The 21,451-nt window shown below is 31.2% G+C and overlaps 3 protein-coding genes across 4 annotated transcripts; 1 reads left to right on the plus strand and 2 right to left on the minus strand.

Annotated features, from left to right (window-relative positions):
• Positions 1–1,955: 1,955 nt before the first annotated feature.
• Positions 1,956–3,144, minus strand: LOC139989632 (translation machinery-associated protein 16 homolog). 2 transcript variants are annotated; one of them, XM_072008097.1, is made up of 5 exons: positions 2,993–3,144; positions 2,821–2,912; positions 2,563–2,703; positions 2,326–2,474; positions 1,956–2,259 (listed from the first exon to the last, which is right to left on the minus strand). In XM_072008097.1, exons 1-5 carry the CDS (start codon positions 2,993–2,995, stop codon positions 2,000–2,002), a joined length of 645 nt encoding a protein of 214 aa, XP_071864198.1. In that variant the 5' UTR covers positions 2,996–3,144; the 3' UTR covers positions 1,956–1,999. The 2 variants fall into 2 exon arrangements, with proteins under 2 accessions (XP_071864198.1, XP_071864199.1); XM_072008098.1 differs by lacking the exon at positions 2,821–2,912 and having other exon boundaries at positions 2,993–3,112.
• A 2-nt stretch (positions 3,145–3,146) lies between these two features.
• LOC139989631 (uncharacterized) lies at positions 3,147–5,422 on the plus strand. Its single transcript, XM_072008096.1, has 5 exons — positions 3,147–3,645; positions 4,601–4,707; positions 4,898–4,996; positions 5,097–5,213; positions 5,293–5,422. The coding sequence occupies exons 1-5, from the start codon at positions 3,358–3,360 to the stop codon at positions 5,420–5,422; spliced, it is 741 nt and encodes a 246-aa protein (XP_071864197.1). The 5' UTR covers positions 3,147–3,357.
• A 99-nt stretch (positions 5,423–5,521) lies between these two features.
• LOC139989630 (glutamate receptor ionotropic, delta-2) lies at positions 5,522–17,162 on the minus strand. Its single transcript, XM_072008095.1, has 9 exons — positions 16,997–17,162; positions 16,509–16,693; positions 15,259–15,443; positions 13,317–13,706; positions 9,752–9,919; positions 8,500–8,726; positions 7,718–7,920; positions 7,372–7,637; positions 5,522–6,914 (listed from the first exon to the last, which is right to left on the minus strand). The coding sequence occupies exons 1-9, from the start codon at positions 17,145–17,147 to the stop codon at positions 6,266–6,268; spliced, it is 2,424 nt and encodes an 807-aa protein (XP_071864196.1). The 5' UTR covers positions 17,148–17,162; the 3' UTR covers positions 5,522–6,265.
• Positions 17,163–21,451: the final 4,289 nt, after the last annotated feature.

Here is a 21,451-nt window from a genome sequence, read left to right on the forward strand (position 1 = left end):
GTTCAAAACACCATTTTGCAATACAGATCGAGGAAAAAAATTATTTAAAATAGAAAAAACGTTGAAGATATTTGAACTCTCTCTAAAAAGTAATGATTTTTTGTTTAATCACGTCTAGTTCCACCTTAGTATTCTTATGAGAAATCATTGAATTACGAATAATTTAATCGTATTACGTTAAATATTGCATGCTATGTGTATATTTATACGATTCATATCATAAATCAAACATTCCTGTATGAAAAAGCATGGAATAGAATACTAATTATTCCATTATTCATTTCTGCAATTAATTAATGGACTGTATAAAACAAACTCAAAGGTTTAAATAAACGTACTTAAACGTTGAAATAAACGTACAAAATTAGAACAAATTATATTAAAGTGAAATAATAGTCGAACTTATATTCTGTTTCAAAAGTTTATGATACAAACTACCGGTAATGAAAACGATTAAATAGACTACCAATGGAGGAAAACAGAAAAAAGTTCGAAAGATTGTATAAACTTTTGTTAATAATATCTAATAAAGAACTAAAAAGGTAGACATTAATTTAACAAACCTAATAATAATGTATGTAATGTAGTAACAGCAATTGAAGCACTAAGAAATTTAGATTCTTCGAACGGCGACACATCTTAATGACTCGCGCTTCGACAGTAGAATGGCGGTTTCCCGCCAAAAGTGAGTCTAGCCGATTCTTGATTGGCTGAGGCGGCGGGGCTACGTTTCTGTACAATGCGCGCGAGAAATTGAAATACCAAACACCGTAAAAACTTTCTTACATTTTACGAACTGATGAACTGAACATTTTCAAACCAGATAACTGTAAGAATTTGAACACTAAGGTGCACGCGTATATATGCGTACATCAACAACCATGATTTTAAAATGCGAATTTTAAGTATTGTGTGAAAACAGATAATTACAGAATTACAAATTGCTGTTACAGGCGAAATATAAAAAATTGTATGCTTATTCGTACTATGTAACAGTGCATATACGTAATCTTTCTACTTACTATTTTATTAATAATAATATAAAATAAAATTAAAATATAGTCCATCAAATCTAATATATCCACCATGAAATAAGATTATGTTCATATAGATAATTTCTAAAATTTTCTAACAAAGAAAAATTATTGTATGATGCATTAAATCCATATACTAAGATTAATCTTTGGAAAGCGAAGGTAATCTAACCTAAAAACTACTAAATTTGAAACGTATGCGATGTATTAAAAGTTTTAAAAGTTTCAGGCCTTCCGATATTAAATCTAAATTAGAGATATATTAGTAAAACATGAAATGAGATATATGTATTTACGTTATAATTTTTAAGCATATTCGTATTTTTAAACATCATTAAGTAAATTTCTAAATAACTAAGAATATACTGCTTCTTATTAAATAGTTACGAATTGTTTTTATTAACGAGAAGCTATTAAGTAATGGTTAACAAGTTGTATCGATATACCACAAGTTGACGAAGTATACCAATAATAATTTAACAAAAAAGATTCTTCGCCGCGATCTTCGAGAGAAATTCCTTGGAACTGCAATTGTTGTAACAAACGTAGCTGCATTTATAACATGCGACATAAGTTTACTCTTTTATATACTAAGCTATTTGATTAATTCTAAGTATGTAAAGAATTTAAAAAACTTTTAAAATCGTATATTTATCATTGTACTATTGACTTTCTTAAATAATGGAGCAACTAGCGAAAAAAATGAAAAAAAAGGCGAAGAAACGATTCAAAATATTCATGACGTGCACGTGATTCATGTTTCAGTTTTGTTGAATATTTCACAATCGAACATTTTTTTTCTCTTTTATCGTATTCTTGTATCTTGTGATATGACTGCTTCTTGTGGGAGATAAAAGCAAGACGAAATGCGATCTCTAGCATTTTCCAAACAAAAAAGGACGAAACTGTTCGCTTTTCTCCTTTTTAAATAGAGGTGAAGGTAAGAAAGACGTACATCTATTTATTTATTTTATTTCCATTACACATTCTGTCGATTGATTATTTTCATTTGAATCAATTGACTCATTTAATAAATCCTTCTTGTCTACAGACATAGCTGTTGATAGTAGGCCTGTCGTTATCAGTGCTTTTTCTTTTATCCTTAACGCTTTCTTTAAATCATTCTTACCAAACCTTATAAATTTAAAATTATTCATACACTGTAATTCATTATTCCAATTCATTAACATTTTACATTGAGTTTCATTTAAAATATCAGGAATTTCTGAAAAATAAAGGAGGGCTTGTATATCAGCATATATTAAAAATAAATTTGGCTGTAATTCTTTACCTATTCCACATGTATCATATTCTTCTTGTTCTCTCTCCTTGGTTATTCTAATTATATTCTCCCTGCTGGCATGCTGTCTATTCCTATTGCTGCCTATAGATCTTTTAATAGCAATTTGTTCCATTTCTTTATCATTTCTTGCTATGTACCTTTGGATCAAACACAGGACTATAGCTAATCAAATCTTTAATGCACAATCTACGTATCATCATGTACATACACCTTTGTTTTACCTACGTTTCTAACAAACTTGCAGTTAACTCTGGAGTATAGGGACACACGCCTGGAATCATATTGTTTTTGATCCACAACATTTTTTCTCCTATTAAATTCTGTTTTATCAAGCGGAACATTTTTCCTTTCTGTCTATTTAATATTCTGAAACGAACCACATTGACCATTTCCTTCATTAGTACACAAAAGTATTATATAATCATATAAAATAAATAAAATATACATAATAAAATCATATAATTTAATAGTAATTCTATTTACTTTTTGGATTTTTTCGCAATAGCAATGGATTTTCTACTATTTGGATGTATCATTTTCTTTGGCTTCAGGAACTCTTTTCTCATTGCTGTGGCCTATAAAAGACAAGAACACATTCAAATAGTTTTTCTAAGATAATCTATTTTGTATACGTATAAATTAGTAAAAATATTACCATGGCTGTGAATTATTTCGATTATCCTAACCTTCAAAACTCCAACTCAGGTTATGCGTTTACTCAATGTATAATTTTGCGCAGGCGAATCGTCGATAGCAACTATGGCGACGCCTATCGAGAGTAGAAGTACTATCGAAGTATACCTTACCATGACATTTCCGGGCCAACAAACTTCAAAATTTGTTTCTTCTGTTTCAAGATATAATTAACTATTTTTTTTAAATCTTATAATGGTAACCTATTTTAAAATGTGTAAACTTTGATAAATGCATATTAGTAAAATTTCATATGAAGAAAGCTTTTTGGGAATCTGTATTATATCCAGCGAGCAGAAAACGAAGACTTGACGGAAGTCGACGACAATGGAGATAAAAGTTTTTATCGTAATATTGCTTTTATTGAGCTTAACCTCAGATGGAACGGGTTTCGGCAGAAAACGATCTGCCAAATGTCAAAGAAGCAACGTGCAGATTTTAAGTAAAACCGAGCAGAATTCAACATCCGATTATTATTATTACTGTGACCCAACAGAGTTTGGAGTAGTACAAAAGATTCCGTATTTGCGTTCTTGTTCACCATGCGACATGATAGAAATCGATTTCTCTTCCGCTTGTATCAGATGCGGGATGTGCCTTGCCATTGCTGAAAAGGTTAGTCTTTTTTCACCGGTCTCGATTATCCTACTTCTCTCTATTCGCGTACTTTTTAAATACAAATATAGATTTTTTACAATTATTTATTTTGTTGATGACATCATTTAACGAATTCTTTGAGAATTTCACAAGGGAATCTACACATAAATAACATTTAAAATGTTTATAAATGTATATATTCGCTTTAAAAAAAGCGATATGAATTTGAAATGATGCATCATTTCAATGATGTTATTACTTCCATTTTAGACATAACGCAGGGGAACTTTATAATTTTTAAATCTCTTTGATTTTATATATCTTTCTACATTTATTTTTCTTTTTGCATATCTGCATGTTGCCTTAATTACTATCTACATATTATTTTAGTTGCATTTTTCTTTTAAATCGGAAATGGCTGTTCTGTGTATCCTCAATAATTCGTCTTGCTTCTCTTGATACATTTTTAAAAGTAATATTTACATAAATGAACTTGACTCCAAGAGTCAATATCGCTGTTCTCGACATTCTTTTTATAGTTTACAAGAATTAAATATCATATATAGGATTTTTAACATTTTCTTACTTTACTGCTACTTAATATTTTCAAAACCGCGTAAACATCCGCAATATATACTTTTTCTACATATACAAAGTACATTTTCACAAACATCCTTCCGTAAGTTTGCTATTTAATCAATTTAATTCAAACAGAATCGATATTTGTCCAAACCCAGCGTTTTATTATTTAAGAGACATTCACGATAAATAATTATTTTCCAATTCAGTCAAATGCACAGTAGAAATTAATATTGATTATCAAAAACACTAGAAACTCTCGTTCACGAATAAAAGCAGAAATACATAACAAAATCTTGAAACGAATGGGTGTCAATTGCATAATGAATTATATTATATTTGCAACAGATTGATGGAAAAAAAACTCTTGAAATATCGTATCTATACCTTTTAGATAAATCAAACATTGCTGGATGTTCACGAAGCGTTACCTAACGCGTCTTTAAATGACACTGAGATCGAAGTTCTGTTGAGGACCATATGTGATTATTCTTTTCAATTGTAAATATCTGATGAGTAAAGTAATCTTACGTATACGTATATATATAAGAATGTATAAAGTATCAAAACTAAAGTACTCGTTAATATTAAAATATATCTGAATTTGCATAAAAATTCATAGCCTAATAAGGGAAAATAGGGAAATACAAATAAGGGAAAAAAGGAGCATATATTTATAATTTTTTGATAGCTATGGTCTTCGCGAACTAAATGGAAGAAGGTACATTTCCGATAAATTACCTGGTTCTATCATGGTATCCACGTCTGCCGATGGACTTTGGGGCGAGAAGTCTGTATACAAAGATACTTCATTTATGTCACAATTATGCATGTCGCGCGTGTACTCTGTTTTCTTACGACGGCTTCCTTTAATATCGAATGTTATCTAGATTCAGAGATCTTTGCCATTATTATCTCGATGAAATCGGAGAAGTCTCATTGTACGAACAATGGCAGCGATGTAACAACGATGAAAAACTTCGCGACTTGTCGAACATTATGTGTCGGTAATAAGAAAAATGAAATATCTGGCCTTAATAACAAAATATTATTGAAAAACTTTTTTACCTGTTTACGTCATTTCAGAAACATGCACGGTATATTACGAGATTGTAAGAGCATACAGAATATGGAAAAATACGAATCCCCGTTTAAGACTTATTACGCAAAAGTAAAAATCACTGCAACTTACGATAAATACGGCAAACGTGACTGAGAGTAATATTTCTAGAACTTTTTATTCTGCATTGCAAATAAATACAGTATATTTGTAATTATGCTACTAAGAGATCGTTATATCGTAACTCATTATAGCTGTATTTGTAATATTTATTTATTCAAATAAATATGAGTTATATTTCTTACAAGGTATACATAAATATAAGAAACATACACAAATATCTAAACGTTTAATCAACGCATAATTCATTTTTTTAATCTTAAACATAAACTTCAAAAACGTACGATATGTTACAACAAAGATACGTTCTATAAATTGATGCAAATGATGAAACGCTTCAACTGGAAATTCCACCGTATTATAACATAAACATTTCCTTCTAACGTCATTCAGTGTTTTTTTATCAAACTAACGAATTATTAAGATTGGAAATAAATGATAATTTATGACTCAATTAGTTTATAATAAAAAATTATATTGCACACACATACACCTCGTATATACAGAATAATCAACATTTTTTTTACCCAGCTTAAAGAACAGCAGAAAAAACACTCGTGCGAAACCAACATTAGATATTTAGTTTCCAGATTAACTTATATTTTGAAACGTTGTACAAATACTAGCTTAAGAATGTCTACAAAGAAGCAATGGTATATCGACTATCCAGATAATTCTACGTTCTTGCCAAAACAATTCGCCTCTTCGTCGACAATTTTAGCCGCACACAAGCCATTTAAAAGCTGATCGAGCGTGTTAAAGTTACACGGTTGATTTCGAAAAGAAACGAAGCTCTAATATATTGATACTAAAATTATGAAACTTTTAAGAAAGTGGTTAAGTTCTCGTAAATTCCTTGATACATAACATCCTTTCTTATCATTGATGAAAAGGAAAGACCGTGTTACCCTTAGATCTACTCTTCTCGCTTCTACCAAGTCTTGTTCTTGGCAATCCCGAAAACGGGCTCCAATTCCTCCGCTTGAAATTGCTACGTCTCCTCCAGTTGAAAAATTTCGGCTCGAAACGAGGTCGATCGACGTCTTCATCCGAACGCACATAACGTTCCTGGTTATAATTCCTTTGTGTAATTTGTTCTCGCGTTTCTTGCATGAGATCGGAATGATTCGCTGCTGCGCATTCGTTGTTTATAGTTAAGTTCGATCGCGAATCACGATGGAGAGAAAAATCGTTTCGACGATCGTCGCGGAAATGCAAATGCGATAAATGTGGAAAATGAGAGAAACGAGGCAAATGTGGCAGATGTGGCAGGTGAGAGGGCATTAGGCGATGTTGACGCATTCCACGAACGATCGTTTCCTTCATTTGTCGCCTCTTGTGCCAAATTCTCTCGACGATCCCGATAGAAACGGCCGATACGCCTCCAGCGATCAAGATGAAGAAAGCGGAATAAACGTCAGCCAGCCTGGCACTGTGAAACGTGGTCGGCGATTTGCATCGAGGCATCTCTGGCAGCATTCGTTCTGTTATCCTGTTCAGAACGCCTCGTTCTCGTATTTTCAAAATGCTGGAAAACATATTTGATTGATTAATGTTTCCATTGACCGAGAAGCTCGATGTGAAATTCATTTAGCAATTCTTTCGTTCTTTTCTTGTTTCTTTCTGAAAGCCTTTGGACATGAGAATATTGATAATAAGTAAAATACAATTATGGGGCTTGATGGAAGAGTGACGTATAAGATATTTTGTAAGATATTTTAAAATCATCACTTCCGTTTACTTGATCGTGACATGCTCTTGATCGAAGCAGACGAAATTTCTCAATTTAGGTTTTTTTAGCTTCACCGACGGTTTATCCAACTTAAATATTTCTTATTCGTACCACTTTTCCTCCGAGCTCTTTGATTTTAGGAAAGAATAGAAAATAAATAAAATATAAGTCTAAGGTCGTATTGCTATATAAAATACGATTCTCATTCTCCCTCTAAAATTGAAATACGATATTCTTTTAATATTTCACATACTTTAAATTAATAATTTTTTTATAAGGACAAGAATTAGCCATTGGTAGAGCCACCATTGTGAATGTTTGCGGAAGAGGTAATTCTTTTAGAGTACATCGTTCTTGAATCAGTGTGGACCTGAGGGCGCGTCGTGCGAGAGTTGCACTTACGAAGAAACCATAATGGCCTTTCACGGCCTTTGTAAGACCAGAAGTAGTATCCAATTTAGATTCCCGATTGTTATACGCTCTTATATACAACTGTCGAAGATTACTGTCATTCACGTTCTGTGAAACAAAGAGGAGAATATTTCGATGGTGAAAAATTTGATATATTACCTTTTTATTTGTTTTTTTAATAAACTCACTCTAATGTATTCATCATCGGTGATGCTGTATCCCAATTTGAAATTATGCGACAAAATATCGGTAATAGATTTGATACCACTAGCCTGTACCGATAAGATCGAAGTGATGAAACCAGCATAAGCATTGTACGTTACTAAGGCGAACATTAAACTGAATAATAATATTGTCTTTCCTGATGGATTTCGTGGTGTCCATGGAGTACCTGCAATTGGAATTCGTTAAATTTATAAAAAATTAATTAATGAATCGATTCTTAAGAATGAAACAATCATTGAGAAGACAAACGTCACGACATTTTATTTTATCTCTTCTTTTTTCCTACGAACTTGTAGCTTACGAAATAATATAAACATTCAAAGTTACTATAGAAGTCAGAGAACTGTCTGTAGGGTAAGATTAGCTTTTAACCAGTGTGTTCCGAGTCAAATGACTTACAAGCATAGCATCATTTATGATACAGTATTTATTCTTTCCGCCAGGCTATCGTGCTATTCGTTCGCTGTCCTTGATAATCTTATAAGATAGCCTTTAATAATTAATTCTCTATTTACTGCTTATTAGCTTATTAGCGACAACAAACGCGATTCTCCATAATATATGTATCGCACTTATACAATAGCTTACAGATATGCAAAAAGAAATTTGAACACTCGATTAACAAATATGAATATTTAGTGGGAGCGTGTAAACGTGTTAGTAAAAATTTTTAACTAAAAGTCGATAAAATACTCTTTTAAGAAATTCTTGATTGCCCTTTTTGAAAAAATTTAAGGGATATAACCTTGCATACACATTATGCTGATGCACCAAAGCGCAGCCTCCCCTATTCCAACGCGTTTAGCTTCTTCGTTGTGTAAAATAGTTTTCGCTGCGTAAATGATCAATCCCATCGCTATTAGTATGGCGAAATAAGTAGATGCGACACAACTCAATAAACAGTTATTAAACGGTTGACGAAATATATCCCTCATAGTACCAGTTTCCAGTGGATGATAGTAAACATTTCTCCTGCGTAAAAATATTCATCGTGCAGAGCGTAATTTATTCGTCTTAACAACAATATATTTCATTATACAGCTTGTCTCATAGGTTTCCACATAAAATTTTGTCTACGCATTTTATGGACTAAATGAAAATAAAATTCATAAACATGTTATCTAAATTCATTACAAAAATACCATGCATGAAATGAGAAAGTCTACTTTTACTTTTTTACGTTAATCAGTTTTTAGTTAGTATTTCTAAAGTTTCTAGTGAGTATTTGCTAAAGACGAAGAAACCAACGTTTTTATTAATTAGATGGGTAGTTCATCGTAAGATAAAGGAGAAAATAAAAGTGACAAACAGATAATAACTTTTAACTTGAAGAAAGTGAAACAAGCTAATATTACAGATCGAACTACGTGCGATATTATATATTGCTAAACGTAAATTTATCAGCCAATCACAGCGCATTAGTTTTTTACATTATATAATCGCGCGATCCACTCTCATCTTTCTTGAAATTATGTACATAATATGAATAAACGATGGATTCGTTTATTTTTCATTTGAAGAAATATGTTTAATAAACTACATTTTTGCTAAAATTCGTGGTATCTAACAACTAAAGGTGAAATGTTTTTAATTTATTGTTATATTTCGAAGTGTTATCCCACTTTTCTTCGTATAACATCGATATACTATATACCGTAGTATCAGTTTATTCGATAAATCAAAGATTAATTCAGCAAACGTAGCTTTTATTGGCACATAAATTATATTGACATTTACTGTTTATATATGAATACATATTATGAATCTATTCCGTATTATAATAAAACCTTGCTTTTAATATTTCCTTCGAATTATATATTTTTGTTGCTGCTTTGTAATAAAACTTTCAAGAACCTTCGTCCATATCAAGCTTTCGTATTTTTAATAGTAAAGGACTACAGCAAAATTTATAAACCTAGGAGACACCCTGTACGTTCTCGAAAAATCTGTTAGCCACTGTTATCGGATGATTTGGATATTATAAAATATTTTCTTACATATAACGAATTAAAGGATGACTAAACGACATTTCAGCCTGTCGTTCCTTGTTAACAGTAATATATCCTAGACCAATGTCCACATCACCGGTGACGACATCTCCGAGAAGGTTATTCCAGACTTTATTATTTAAAGTACCTAACTTCTCATGTGGCACCAGTTCTATGCTGAAAACATAACACTTCATTAATTATTTAACTGTTTCTTTTTAATTGCAAAATGATCAAAAAAAAAAAAAAATACATAAATTCTATAAAAACATTGCAGGCTATGTTGAAAAACATTTTTAGCCAGATGACGAAAATTCAGAATTTTATGCACGAATTAAGAGAAAACAACAAAAGCTGCAAAAGAGTTATTTTCCTGATACAATAACATACATATTTATATAGCTACTTGTCGATATTCTACGTATTTGCTTCTACGTCAGAATTATACTTATTTTGACATTAGAATATGAATTGAATGAACAATAAAGACGTTGTTAAACATTTATGTATCTTTCATAAACTAATGACTTAATTTTCTCCAACTTTTATAATCCAGTGATTCATTCCAAATTGTTTACTGTGCCATACGCCGATTCAATCCGAATGATAACTATAACTTCGTAGTATGTTTCGTATATTTAATATTTATCTGTATATTTAAAAAAATTGTGCGTGTAGCATAAAATTAGAGGGACAAATTCTACAAATGTTATCTACATTGTTTCAATCTTTTTTCATATGTACAAAGAAAATGTTAACTATCTCGCTATTACACATTACCACATACACGGGTAAACATTATTTATTGATTAATATATATCTATGTATTCTTCGTGTGATAGAATTTGAAACAAGTATTACGTCCTAAGACTGTATACTGGCAATGCGTGGAAGATCCATGAGGCGTCTACTGTAAAATAGATTGTTATATTGTTAATCTTGTCGTCTTTTTTTCTATATGGTTTGTTTTTACCGATAACTTAGACACTTTCTTTCTTCGTTTCTACCTTCTACAATCGCCACAAGCTCTCCCAACGAAAGAATATCTTCCTGACGACACTCTCGTAGCTCGGACGGAAAAGCTCGAGAGAACATAACACAAGAAATATATAATTCCTCATTTGCTCGTTACAAGAATTATATTGCGAGTGGTCCACATCGATGGTGAGCAGTGAACTCGCCCTACCGTATCCTATTCGTATGAAAAACAAAGAAAACAAATACAAAATCAGTGTCTTACGTACATTTTTCCTTGTCTTTGATATGACAGGTTTTACGAAACAAAAGTTCAAATATTTACTAAACTAATGGTTTTTCGACATAAATAGGTTAATAACTTTTTACAGGAGATACCAAGACGGATCGATTAACGTATTAAAAATATATACAAACATATTAAGAAAAGTAAGGCCGATCTTTATATATCATCTACGTTTGTATCTACGCGAAAACTGTTAACATCAAGTTACACCACTTTCGAAACCATTTAATTTTTAATCGAAATATTTTCCGATCAGTGAAGATTGCTTATCCATGCTTTTCCAGTCAGCTTGTATATATAAACATAAAATATTTAATGTTAAGGAAGAAACCCGATAAATTCTACCAACACTTATAAATTCAATTACTGTTCATAGTCCAATTAATAACTGCTTTACACTTTACAGAAAAAGAGTAATCGACATGAAGAACTGCGGGAACGTAACGATAAATTACGAGAATAACTGATGGATCGTTAAAAGCAATTAAAAATTGTCTAAAATAGAAAATTTACAGCAAGAACGATCAATCGAGTCAAGTGTCAATTATAGATATTTGCTTTAAAATCGTTAATCACGTAACTCGAAATGTGACTAATCTTATAAAGAAGGAAACTACAGAATTCTGCTAAGTTGAAGTATCAGAAATGTTCATGGAAACCAGTATTAAAAAAGCGTCATATCAATTTATAAAAACACTGAGATTTACCAAAAAAAAAAAAAAAAAAAAAAACATTGAACGAGAAATTCGAAATCTTTATTTTGAACAACGGAATAACAATTTTCATATGATCAGTGGGAATATCGATAACCAAAGCAGGACGGAATAAAAGGGCTGAAATCATGCATGCTCGTTAACAAAATAACAATATCAAAGCTTCATTGCCATTTTCATTTGTGATAACGGTTACACGAACGTTGAGAAACTGGACGTTGGATTTTGTACATTGTAACATACGACTTTATCGTCGTCATCGTATGACTATTTTCAATGCAGACGTCTTTACACTTTACGTATTGATATATTTCTGCGGATCCGAGTATGTAAAAAATGATTTTAATAATCAGATGAATTACTTGTTATTTAAATTATGTATTACATGCTACTTTTCTGCCATATTATTCTTGTTTCACGTGGTCTAATTATCATTTTCAGAGAAAATTTATGAACGTTTAACTCGCATTTGTCTTTTCAATTAATGTTATAATGTGTTATGATGTGACTGGTATATATTTCACATATACATATATACATAGAATTGCATAATTTGTTAGATTTATGGACGACGCTATTTAACGCGTAATTAAAAATTTCAAAATTTGCTTTCAACTTTGTATCACGGTCAATGAACCTACTAGTAGATCTCGATAAAGTCATGATCTATCTGAAGAATGTTATTCGTTAGGTTTAATTACGGAAAAATATATTTAGTTAAAATTGATCCAGGGGTTGATTCATGCATTACCAATTATTTAAAAATATAAATAAAACTGCAATATAATATAATTATATTAATATAATATCATATAAATTAATATAATATATGTAAGACAGTTTGAAAAGGAAAAGATCTATTAAAGAGGAAATGCGAAGTGCGTAAGTAAATACAAAAGTAACGAAGTGCGTAAGTAAATACAAAAGTAACGAAGCGCATGATTCACTTATGAAATTAGTCATTCACGATATGACTTAATATTCATCAGAGGAAGCTATTAACGATTTATCTGCCTCATAAATAATTCACAATTAACGCACAGAACTACGCAAATTAAACGAAAAGTCATTTTATCGATATCAATTGAGTTCTATGATTTAACGGTTCCCACCTCTTTCAAACTATTGTACGTTACCATATTCGAAGTAACAGTACTATGTTGCATGATTGATACTAAAAAAGTGTATATACATCTAAATACATTATATTGTATATAAATGATCGTATTCGACCAATCCATTAATTATGGTAAATATTTTTATCAAATGTTATCAAAAAGGTCCATATAATAATAATAATATATATATATATTATATATAAAATAAGGTACATATATTTAATTGAAATCCACGATCTATCGTTTCCACAGTGCTCTAAACTGTCTTTAAAAATTTAATTAAAATTAAAAATTTATCTACTGTATAATCAGGAATATCTTCCATCGGATTCTCAAACGTTGTTCCTTATCGTGTCCATTATCATGCTATAACATATCCCTTCTCCAACAATTCATGTACGAATTCAACGATCCAAAAAAGATTTGCATACTTTTAGCCATTGCGAATCGTTTCGTCGATACATATTATCATATTCTAATACCTGGCGTTCACGCTGCTAGCAACAAATTTGGCGAAATCGAGGAAAGGTGCAATGTCGTTCGTCTCCTCTTCGTTTACATCCATTTGTCCATCGATGGTTCCATTAAGAACGCCAAAGATTATTGGATGTCCTTTAAATTCGTTCCTCAATTTCACGCTAATGGGACTATTCAATAACCACGAGTCCAAATACCAAGAACCAAGAAAATGTGTCACTAAACTGGTGTTGTCCGAATATCGGATTTTATACACGTGGACAAAATGGTAGAGCACTGTTTTATTCTCGAGTATCGCGTAATTTAAATTGAGGGATGCGTTCTCGTCGAACCTTTTGACCGGTGGCTCCCTGAACTTGAAGCTCGCCCCGTAGTGTTGCAGAGATATGCACGTTCTAGAAGACACGATAGAAACACGGAAAAAATAATAACAAAGATTGATTAATTGTATTTACATATAAGTGAATGACGAGCAACGAATAAAGAATATAACTTGAATTCTGAAAGTTTATATCCTCGTTCTCGATGGTAATTAATTATCCATTCCGTCAAATTAAATAGAATTATAAATAAAGATTTAAAAATTTTGATGAACATATGATGCGACAGTTTAGAATTAAAACTGACTGAAGAGAGTTGTATATGTGAATTTCAATAAGACCATACTTACGATATATTTACGAAAAATCAAGGGTCAAACCATAATTGCGACGTGCGTTACGAAAAGTAGTACGTGTCGTTTATCTAGCAAAGACTCTGCTCTTTTTGGCTACTATGAATCGCATGTTATGCTTTTTTTGCGACAAAAGTTCGAATCTTTGTTGCGAAAAATAAGATAGTTTGCCTTTAATTGCGAAAAACAGATTATCTCGGATTTTACTGCAAAAACGAAAGTATAAAAGCTTCTCTATTTCTTATATTATGTATATTCTATTATACAAATAAATGTCTTTAATGATACAAAGTGTCATTAGTAAAAACGCATAAATTGGCTAAATTAATTTATTCAATTAAGAATATCATTATGAAGTTGAATATATCTTCCATTTAGACACCATTGTCAAAAAATCTTTTTGTAGGTAATTAAATTATAATAATTTGACAAATGTTCATCAATTTCAATAATTCAATTTTAGTATCGCGTGTACTTTGCCGTGTATTTTAATTTATTCTTACAATGTAGTTCAATACGAGTATATATGGGATCACCAAAATTTTCAAAACTGAATAAACCAGTAATAAATGATAATAAAGGCAACTGGTAGCCACAGAAGATGAACGTGAGTTGTTTGGAAACTACAATGCAAACTATCCTACTGTTCGCAAAATAAATGAAACGTGCTACTTTTCGCTGAAGCGTTTAAGACAAACTACTATTCGTGACGAAATGCGAATCATGTTTGTTATCGTCATATGCTCGAAACGTGTTTATTATCGGCATGGACATTAAACGGCATGTCTTCTCGCAATAAATTGACCTACGTTATTCTTCGTAAGATAAGTAAGATATAATACTTTTCGTAACGCACATCGATTTAACGTAATCATAATTTAACAATATCCACGATGATCTTCGCATTTGTATTCTCTGGAATTCCATACAAGGATAATGATAAAGAGAAATTTACCAGCGAACTTTGAATTTTGCATAAACGACAGCACAATAAATCTTAAATAATTCGTTTCGAGCATTGAATTTTCGATAAGAGTGCCACAATCTTTCGACACTTAACTTTCGATGTATAGGTACAATTTATGCGATGGACTAGTCGTTTTCGATTATTCATATTTTTAAATTTATCTTAACAAGTCCGCTCCGCTTTTTTTTTTTCTCCGTCGTTTAAACTATCTCGAAACCACGAGAACGTGACATTTACCACGTTTCTTATTCAGACGATCGATAATCAATGAACATACTAGATGCATTGTTCGACGAATATAAGCTACCTGTTCCAGTACGTTCGAGACATTTTCTGAATCACTTCGTACGTCGACGAAGGCGTTGCAACGATCACGTCACTATCGATACCGATATTCAAGTGTCGAAGTACGGTATCGATCGTCGCATCCGTGTTTCTCGTGGTTATCATCAGCCAAGACACGTAATAATTAAACTGAAATTTCTGCGACGCCTGCAATTAAATTTTTATTAAGAACAGTTAATTACCGAGCTTGAAGCAAGACGAGTGACTTATGAAAGAGAAACAGCAACTTGGAGTAATAATAATTACGAAATTAAACAAATGATATTTTCTATACTTTATCATGTGAGTTTACTCCGACTGCAACTAATTACAAGTAATATTGTCATGCGATACCTTATCTCTTGTCTGATAATAAATGTAGCAATTATTGTGAAAGATACAGGATAATTTTACGCGAAACGGTAATTAGTTATTCAAGAAACCATAACATAACCGATGTATTCTGCGTCAGATATGTAGATTAATTAACTAACACAATTAGTTATAGTAAATCGAACGAGTAATAGGGAAAGATCGTGATACCGAATAAACAAATGAATAAAGTCGGAGACAAATAGATATTACTAAGTTATTGATATGTCTTGTTTTCTTTTAAACACTTTTTGTGTACAGTTCATGTATTTTTTAATTATAAAATGGCTAAATAAATGTTTCTATCTATTCAACGAACGTATTTCTTAATTGATTGTTTATAGCCGCATGGGCCACTACAATGAGTTATTCACTATTTATCCGCAAAAAGCGATTAAGTAATATGACTTTACTCTAAATATTTATTGTCGTTTAAACATATTATTGCCGTATGCATGCAAAATATTTTCATGAATATAAATTGGTGCAGGGCGGCCATTACACGCATAAACGAAATTTCTCGAAATTCTGACCTTGACAACGTATTCGAAGATGATTGAAATCGGTGGAACGTACCCCTTTCGATATACAAAACATTTCTAACAATAAAGATGCGCTGTTCTAGCAGAGAACTAATCGCATCTCGGTGAATGTCGAATAGTTAAATAGCTATTTAAGAAAAGAAGCGTGTTTCAACATCATCATACGAGTCTGTGCAGTCTGTCACTGTGTATTTTTCTTGACGAAAATTGAAAGACAATTTCCTTCGCAGGAATATGAAGCTGGCCCTTAAAGTACGCGACGTCCCGTAGCGAATGTATTAAAAAGTAAATTTCAAACATATACGTAGCCTCTCCTCACCACATGAAGAATATTATCAGGGGAAGTGAGATTAAGCTCATCCAGTAGAACGATCGATCCGATTCGATGCTTCTGGATCATAAGAACATCAGGTATGTTCGGATTGGCAGCCGATTGAATCGACACGGCGATTCCCTCGTCGGAGAGACACGCGATCAAAGGTCTTGTGTAAGTAAAGACGCAATCTATAGGAAAAAGAAAATTAAAAAAAAAAAAAAAACGTGTGAAGTAGGAAATACTACGCCGAAGCGAAGAAACAAGAAAATTGAATAATATTACGAAGGTCACGCTGTTGCGACCTCAATTTAATCGCCAAGAACGTTACATTACAAATCCTTGAAAACATTCGGAAATGAGAAGAGTACGTGATTAATATATTGCTCTGTAAGATCTAATTAATCTAAATAATATATTGCGACAGAAATATGCGATAAGTGTCTTTTTATTCGAGGTCGCGAAAAAGTACGTAAACATTTGATCGTACTTACCAAAAGAAGTTAAATCCTGGAATAGTACTACCTGATCCCAATCTTTCCATTTGGCAAATTCCAAGATCAATTGCAATATCAACGGCGAGGGTAGGATACAAGTGCTCGTGACCATGTAAAAGGTCGCCGCCATGAAAAATTCTACTTTCATTTTTGTATAAATTTCGAAGGGAAATAGAACTATGGATAAGTTTTGAAGAATCTTCTTTATTTTTATCGAGCTATGGATCTCGTACGAGACTCTTTAATCGTGAATAATTATAAGAATCGACGGTGCTGTTTCCATTGACGTTGATTATTCTACTGAAGAAACGCGTGGAAATAATTCAACAGCATTTTCATCTTGAAATATGGAGATACGTAATTACAACTATTTGTCTAATAAGAAAATTCAATTTAACGAACGAATCTTTTTATTAGGGATGTATACTCGTTTGATAGAAAAATCTTTAAAACATTTCACATAGGCTACCTTTCAGAAGAGTTAAAATCACCAAGTCAGCAAGTAGCACTTTTACACGTGAAACGAGACCGAATTATCATCCAATTTTAATACAAATCGTATCATAAATAAATTCCTATCCTGATAATATTTTCATTCATTTATTCACTTCATTCGATGCATTAATTTGCTTAAGAAAGACGTTACGTAAGACGAAAAAGCGGCTCATTAAGTTCATCGATACCTATACGAAACTCGAAACGCCCCAGACAGCGATCGAATGTAGACTGAGAATCATCTCAACGCAGTCCTCCCGTCCTTAGCTTCAACGCATGCGGTAAAAATTACCTTCCATATAGAGATCGAGAAAATGTTCTGTTTTTTTACATCATTTCGAGCGAATTAATTAAATAGATGGTGTCCCGTATCGTTGATAGACATCGTCCCCCGGGAAACGAAAGACGGTCGAAGATTACGATCGAAGTGAAAATTATGTTGGAAACGTAACGCTCCACTTTCTTCGATATAACACGAATTTTAAAGAATTCTAGATAATTTTGAAGTATTGCTCGAAGAAAGGATGCACTATGTTTGGAGGAAGAATTTTCCATAATTTAACGAACCATGCACTTTTCTTTAAGAGCCACATCGAATATAAAGTTGTAAATGGCTTCCATTCCGATTTTCACCTCTGTAATCGTCTGCAACCCTATCAGGATCGAATTTTCCTTGAGCTGTGAAAAATCTTCGTTTTTTTCCTTGTATTGTTCTAAAATGGAAACAGTCTGTTAAAATATTATTTTTATCCATCTTATCGAGTTATATAATTTCATTTCGATAAGGTTTCTGTTAGGTTCTCTGATTAAATTTGACGGATTCTAAACAAAGTTTGTTGAAAACGAAAGTATGTATAGCTGTTTATAAAGATTACAAAATGATTTCCTGAAGAAGAAGATGGTAATAAAGGAATCAGATTACCGTGTTTGAAAAAATCAGTATGGCAGGTGTATTATTGACGTCTGTGCTCAAAACCCGTGAACGAAGACAATGATGCGTCGATAATAGTATTTACCCAGCGACGACAGCAAATCGATAGAATTGATGCTATCGATTCGACCGATGAAAAGAATCGGTGCGTCCCATGAACGTTTATTTATAAAGCTTGTTCGTGAACTGCATCGATAAGAAACATTGAAAGTTCATTTGTGAAATTTTAAAAAACTTTCCCAAACAAGCTAGTTCATAGTATTCCTCCGATCGATATTCTATTAAACGTAGTTATTAAATCGCAGATATTTATACCTTTAAGGAGAAATGTAGAAAAATATTTAAAATAAAGTACTTATTATTATTATATTTAAAGGGCGAAGCAAATTTTTATATTAAAATTCCATTTTATTTTTCATCGTGTTGACATACGTATGTAGTAATTATTTTCGATAAAATTATATTACGTAATTTGATAATCAGTCTGAACGATTCTCCTTATCTTCAGAAAACTTTAGCTTCAATTTGCAATTTGACGAAACAACAATTTATATCATAAATCTTTCCAACTATATTTCCTTTCTGTCGTTTAATTAACTTTTCTATACTCTAGATTACTAATGATTGTTTGATAAGTGTTTATTCAAGCTAGGAGCTGTTAGGTATATATCACACTTTACGATAAGGGTAATTCGCATATCTTCTATCTTATTACTTATGCGTCTTTTATGTAATACAAAATTGTTTTCAATAAGTATTACGTGAATTGCAGATTTTCTGAACCAACAGTCCAGGCGATGCCTAATTATAATAACCGTATAATTGGTGATGAAACAAGAATAAAAATCTTTTATGAAAATGTTTCATAAGTAACATTCAGTCTTCATATATATTTTAACTAGAAGAAACTAACTTTAATCATAAAAATTAATCGAATATATTATATCGCAGTATGTTTTACATTAATTTCGTGGAAATTATTTTCAAAATTAAAGATTACCTTTTTACATTTTTGTAAAGAATATGATTTAAATATATGAATACGAAGATTAACGAAATCATATCCGTTTGAAGATGTGAAAATTTTTTAATTTTCTGCTTTTGAGGCTTCTATGACATTGTAATTATAATAAATGGTACACACAAAAGAAAATCATAATTATAATAAACAAATGATAGATTGTCGACAACCAAAGGTTAAATATGAATTAAATAAAAATGAGAAACACTTTCCTCTAACAAGATATTGTTTTCATTGTAACGCTTTATAACTAAAAAGACAAATTTTTCCTACCTATTCCATTAAATCTTTTCAACACATCTTCTACCACTTACGTATTGCTACTGTACTGTACAAATTGCGATACAGAGAATTGACTTTTAGAAATTCGTTCGATATATGTTATTTGTTTAGTTACTGAGTAGGCACAGGTGGACAATTGAAAGGAGGTTTATTCCGCGTGTGGAAATATGTGAAAAATACGTAAGAAACGTAAGGCTTCATTTTCAGGCAAATACGGACATGACAAATTTTCAAATTTAGTCTTCTTGGAAACAAAGCGACTTATGAAAATCTTTTATGCTACATTTTCGACTTAGTTTCATATGTAGAATAATATCTTACCAATTATTTATTTCTATTTAGTCTGAAATCAGCCATGTTCGAGTATACTTGATAAATTTTCTCAAATTTCTCGAATTTCTCAAAAGCTAAATTTCGGACGAAAAGATTTTATTCTATGTTTTCTTCTTGTTCTTTTACAACGTGTATATGCACATCTCTCGTATATTTTAGTATATAGTAATACAGTTAGGTGAAACAAATCTAGAGTTCAAGAGAAAATACGTATCAACAAAAAGTACTACACAGATTCTCTGTAAAAAAATATACCAATTCGAATCTAAATATCTATATCGGAAGCTAAATATAGTACACAAGGTTAGAATTAAGGATGATATATATATATATATATATATATATATATATAGCTGTACTATAAATTCTGTTTTTATTTCAACAAAATATTTTTATTTCATTCCGCGGTGAAATGAATCAATATACAATTATTATTAATTTTGTTATCGACTCTGTTTTTTAGTATTACTGAAAAACCTATACGTATTTATCTACATGCTTTTAATAATTAGAAAAATGATAGATTTATTTTTTCGCTGTTGTACAAACACATTATGCTATTACATAAAATTCGTCATCGTTATTATGTAAGATTTATTGTAATTTTTCTAAACTATTCCGAATAGCTCTTTCTATATTTCCCCTCGCCAGCTATTCAACCCTTCGACGATTCAAGTTCAACATAAAAAATGACTCGTGACAAAACTTATTGCTTATCACTTGCCCAAAATGATTCGACAAATTTCTATGTTCGCGTTATGTTAAAGACATTCGCAATTCCACGAAGATATCTGAATAAAAATTTATAGCCCTGATTCATGAAATGTTATGTGATTCGCGTGATCATGCATTGAATTTTGAATTTCAAATTAGATTCGCTATGTAAATTTAAGGAAAATTAAGTAAGAAACAACGGCTTACTGTGATTTTGTTTTCTGATTTAAGTATAAGAGATGAACGCAGTATAAATATATTATAAATGACACATATTTTAGGATATTTTTCTCTGTTCATATGCAATTCTAATTATTCATAGTTTCTATAAGGAAAGAACACAGAAGTTACATCCTAAATTCATTTCGAATCATTATAAAACAATTGAAACTATTACATATTATTAAGTATATTTCTTAAGAACTGTCGATAATTTTGTATTTTTTTAGAATATGCGCAAGATATTTATTTACAGGTAAACAAAATATATTCAGTTACTTCATAAGTATATATTCTGTTATACGTCATAAAAAGGAGAAGTTAACCGACTGAAGGTAACAATTCTTTGCAAAAGAAGTATTGCATATGTTTGTAAATACTAGGCTCTTTTTACGAATAAGTATTCAGGGTGCTAAATAACAGAGATTGGAAGATTTAAATCAATACTATGAATATT

This window comes from Bombus fervidus, chromosome 8 (genome assembly GCF_041682495.2).
Source record: "Bombus fervidus isolate BK054 chromosome 8, iyBomFerv1, whole genome shotgun sequence".
In the NCBI taxonomy this organism is placed as follows: Eukaryota; Metazoa; Arthropoda; class Insecta; order Hymenoptera; family Apidae; genus Bombus; species Bombus fervidus.